This window comes from Callorhinchus milii, unplaced genomic scaffold (genome assembly GCF_018977255.1).
Source record: "Callorhinchus milii isolate IMCB2004 unplaced genomic scaffold, IMCB_Cmil_1.0 Scaffold4, whole genome shotgun sequence".
Lineage (NCBI taxonomy): Eukaryota > Metazoa > Chordata > Chondrichthyes > Chimaeriformes > Callorhinchidae > Callorhinchus > Callorhinchus milii.
The window spans coordinates 7,023,724-7,027,470 of NW_024704745.1; the positions used below are offsets into that span (position 1 = coordinate 7,023,724).

Genomic DNA, 3,747 nt, shown 5'->3' on the forward strand with positions numbered 1-3,747 from the left:
TCAAAGAAATGAGACGTTTTGAAGTGACGGAACACTGCACCAAAGGCAGGTGATGTTAGGTTGAACATTCTCCATATCAATGATCTGCTTGGCTCTGCTAAGCTTTTGTTTGTAATTCTGAGCATACGTGAGCTGAATGAGTATCCTGCTCAGAGACGAGAAACCAGTGGCCTCTGATCTCTCAGTAAGTGGCCCGGGAGATTGCTTCGCCACATACTGAGCAAAAGAGCAACTCAAGGTTTAACGTTACAGTCAGTATTAAAAAGCACTTGGATTTGAGCTCGATGTGTTTTGCGGCACACGCCTGCTACCTTGAGGTGGCTGGTGTACCGGGGAATTTGCGGGAGTGGGAGGCAGTTCGGGAGGTGAAGGAGGAGGGGGGGGGGGGGGGTGGGGGGCAAGGGCACCGAGTGTGACAGACGGACAGTTGTGGAGGAGAGTGGTGGTAGGTTGTTGCGAGAGGAGGTCCAGTGGGTCAGGAATTCAGTTCAGCATCTGTCCCAACCTCCACCATCCCCACATGCATACCAGCACACACACTGCTGCCCCCACCCCCCAACACACACACAAACACATCGCCCCCAACATGTTAAACATCACACGTCATGAGACACACAAATAAAAACAGAAACACTTTATTACACATTATGTACATATGAGGATTTTAACCACTCACTGTCTGTCCACACTCCCAGATTAGGGTTAGAGTGGGGTGAAGTAAAGCTTCCTCTACACTGTCCGTCCACACTCCTGGATCAGGGTTAGGAGACACAGTAAAGCTCCCTCTGGTATCCATTCAAACTCCCAGGTCAGCATTAGAAACAAGAGTAAAGTTCCCTCTACGCTGTCTGTCCACATTCCCAGGTCAGCGACAGCACAGATTAGAAACAAGAGTAAAAGTTGCTGGTGATATTAAATAAATTTGTTGCATGTTTTGCGGTAACTCATCTGTCCCAGGGAAGCTGTAATCTGCCGCTCCAGACTCAAAGTCACTTTCCGTCCATGTCTGAGTCCTGTTCGCTGCCCCCAGGGGGCTCCACCCTGCGCTTCAGCCCCCGCTGCTGTGATAGAGCCAGTGTGTACTGCATATTATAGCGATTCCAGTCACACCTACAAGAGAAAAGCACAGGTTAGGGAATCCACAGTGCAATCTCGTCTGAATAAAATAATAATTATCCCTGCATTTGATATAGCTCCTTCCCCTTTGCCAAGACGTCTGTCAAAGTGTGAAGTTCTTTTTTGACTGTGTATTTTGTGAAACTTTGTTCACTTGGTGTGTTGATTTGGGAGATTGTTGTCCAGGGCACCAGGAGAGAGAAACTTCCTTTTATTTTCCAATAGAATTATACCGCACAGAAGGAGGCCATTCGGCCTATCGTGACCATGCCGGCTCTTTGAAATAGCTGTCGAATTAGTCCCACTCACCCGCACTCTACCCATAGCCTTGTAAATTTGTCCTCCCCAAATATCCATCTACTTCTTCTGCAGAGAGTGCAGCAGCTTGAGGACGAAACTGAGTGAGGTGGAAGGTTTTAGGGATTAAAAATCTGCTGAATGACCAGTCGAAACTGGGTGCTTTTGTTTATGAGTCCCATATAAAGGAGAAGACTTGGGAGAGCCTCACTTGAGCAGAGAGCCCAGCAGCAAGAGGAAGGAAACTGAGTGAGGTAGAACAGAGTGAGAATTCTGTTAAGGAATTTGGTGAGAGTGGGAATTCCTCAGCAAGAGAGACATCAGAGAGCAAGAGAGAACTTTTTCATTCAGCACAAGAGTGGGAAATCTATGTTGAGGTAGCGGCAACCTTATACGCAAGCAGGGAAACACGTCAATTAGCAGCTAATCATGGGCCCGGTGTTGGGGATTAAAAAATCCCCAAGGCCAAGTCATTTTTTAGATCAAAAATAGATTTAAAGAAGCACCGCTGAGTCTTTAAAATCTGCCTCAACAGGGAGACGGGACCTTCTCTGACACTGCAGCACTCTTAACCAAACCATACCCCACCCCCCGCCATCATGCTCACACAATGGCCACTTGACCGAGGTACCAGGGGACATCTGTGCAACTGTCCAAACGGAGAAGGAAATGAGGTTGAATGGTTCAAGGAACAGAGAGAGAGAGAGAGAGAGAGAAGTCTGATAACTCACAGCTTGGAAACGGAGTCAAATTGCTGCTGGAGGCTCTTCTGCAGAGCGTGGATGGTTGGGAGCAGTTGGCCTGACCTGTGGGCAAGAGAATTTCATTCGATTTTCTGTGAAACGTTTGTACAGACTGAGCATCAATATGTATGTGTGTACGTGTGAGTGTGGACACTGTGTGTGTGTGTGTGGACAGTGTGTGTGTGAGCGTGGACACTGACCTGCTCTTCAGCGTGTGTGTGTGCTGTGTGAGCAGCCTCTGGGCCCAGAGCAGGAAGAACTCGAGGTGACGGCTGGTCTCCAGCGCTGAGGCCACGAACAGCAGCAGTTTCTCCACGTACACAGCGGGCAGCGAGGCCACCACCACCCCAACTGCAGCCCAGAACAGTGTCAGAGACCTGCCCCAGCCCCACAGGCCCCGCCCAGCCCCCACCCCAACCTGACAGGCCCCGCCCAGCCCCACAGGTCCCGCCCCAACCTGACAGGCCCCACCCAGCACCACAGGCCCCACCCATCTACACAGGTCCCACCCCAACCTGACAGGCCCCACCCAGTCCCAAAGATCCACCCCACCTTGACAGCCCCACTCAGCACACCAGGCCCCGCCCCACAGGCCACCCGCCAGACCCATAAGGCCCTGCCCCAACTCCACACAAACCCCACCCACGCCACCCCAATCTCACACGATCCGCCCCAATCTCTAGCCCCCCCCCTTCCCCCGCAACCCCTCCCCACTCACTCTCGGTGTGGGGCACACTCTCCAGCACCTCCAGGATCAGACAGTTCTCGTTCAGTCTGAAGGCCATGACCACGGCCGCGGTGAATTCCTGCCGCTGCACGGTACGGCGCACGCTGACCGGCGTCACCTCCTCGTCCAGGTCAAACGGATCAAAGACCACGGATCCGTCCAGAGAGAAAATCAGCAGCCCCTCTGATGTGGTGGCCGCCCAGCTCCGGCCTACAGACAACAACAACAACATTTATATGGTGCCCCTCACACGGGCTAACATCCCAGAGCGCAGAGTAACTGTGGTGTCACCGACCCAGGAGTGTGAACGGACAGTGCAGAGGGATCTTTACTCGTCTCTAACTCGTGCTGTAGCTGACCTGGGACGGACAGCGTAAATGGTGTCTGATGCTACGTACCAGTGGGGGAGAAGCGAAGGCAACTCACACGTATCTCAGGCTTGTAGTGGCGGGAACTCATGTCACCTGATGGACAAAAAGCACAGGACAGCGTGAGGATGTCCGTCACACAGGGTATATACACAATAGCACAGAGCATAGGGGGTACGTAATAATAATAATCCTTGCATTTGATATAGCGCTTTTCACGTCAGGAGGATGTCCCAAAGCGCTTCACAGAACACACTGTAAAGTGAATTGACTGTATATATTTGTGGGCGAACGCGGCAGCCAATTGTGCACAGCAGTGCCCCACAAACAGTCGTAGATTGAAAATGACCAATTTATTATTGTTTGGTTTTGGAGGGATTATTATTAGGCTCTGTGTGGAGTAAGGAAACTTGCCCAAGGTTTCGCCCTCTGCCTGGAATTGAACTCGGGTCTCTCGATTGCAAAGCGAGTGCTCTAACCACTGATCTACAGGACT

At 51.5% G+C, this 3,747-nt stretch overlaps 1 protein-coding gene across 1 annotated transcript; it reads right to left on the reverse strand.

Annotated features, from left to right (window-relative positions):
* Positions 1-619: 619 nt before the first annotated feature.
* Positions 620-3,368, reverse strand: LOC121848845 (periodic tryptophan protein 2 homolog). Its single transcript, XM_042333835.1, has 5 exons — positions 3,282-3,368; positions 2,875-3,093; positions 2,357-2,507; positions 2,145-2,219; positions 620-1,110 (listed from the first exon to the last, which is right to left on the reverse strand). The coding sequence occupies exons 1-5, from the start codon at positions 3,340-3,342 to the stop codon at positions 990-992; spliced, it is 627 nt and encodes a 208-aa protein (XP_042189769.1). The 5' UTR covers positions 3,343-3,368; the 3' UTR covers positions 620-989.
* Positions 3,369-3,747: the final 379 nt, after the last annotated feature.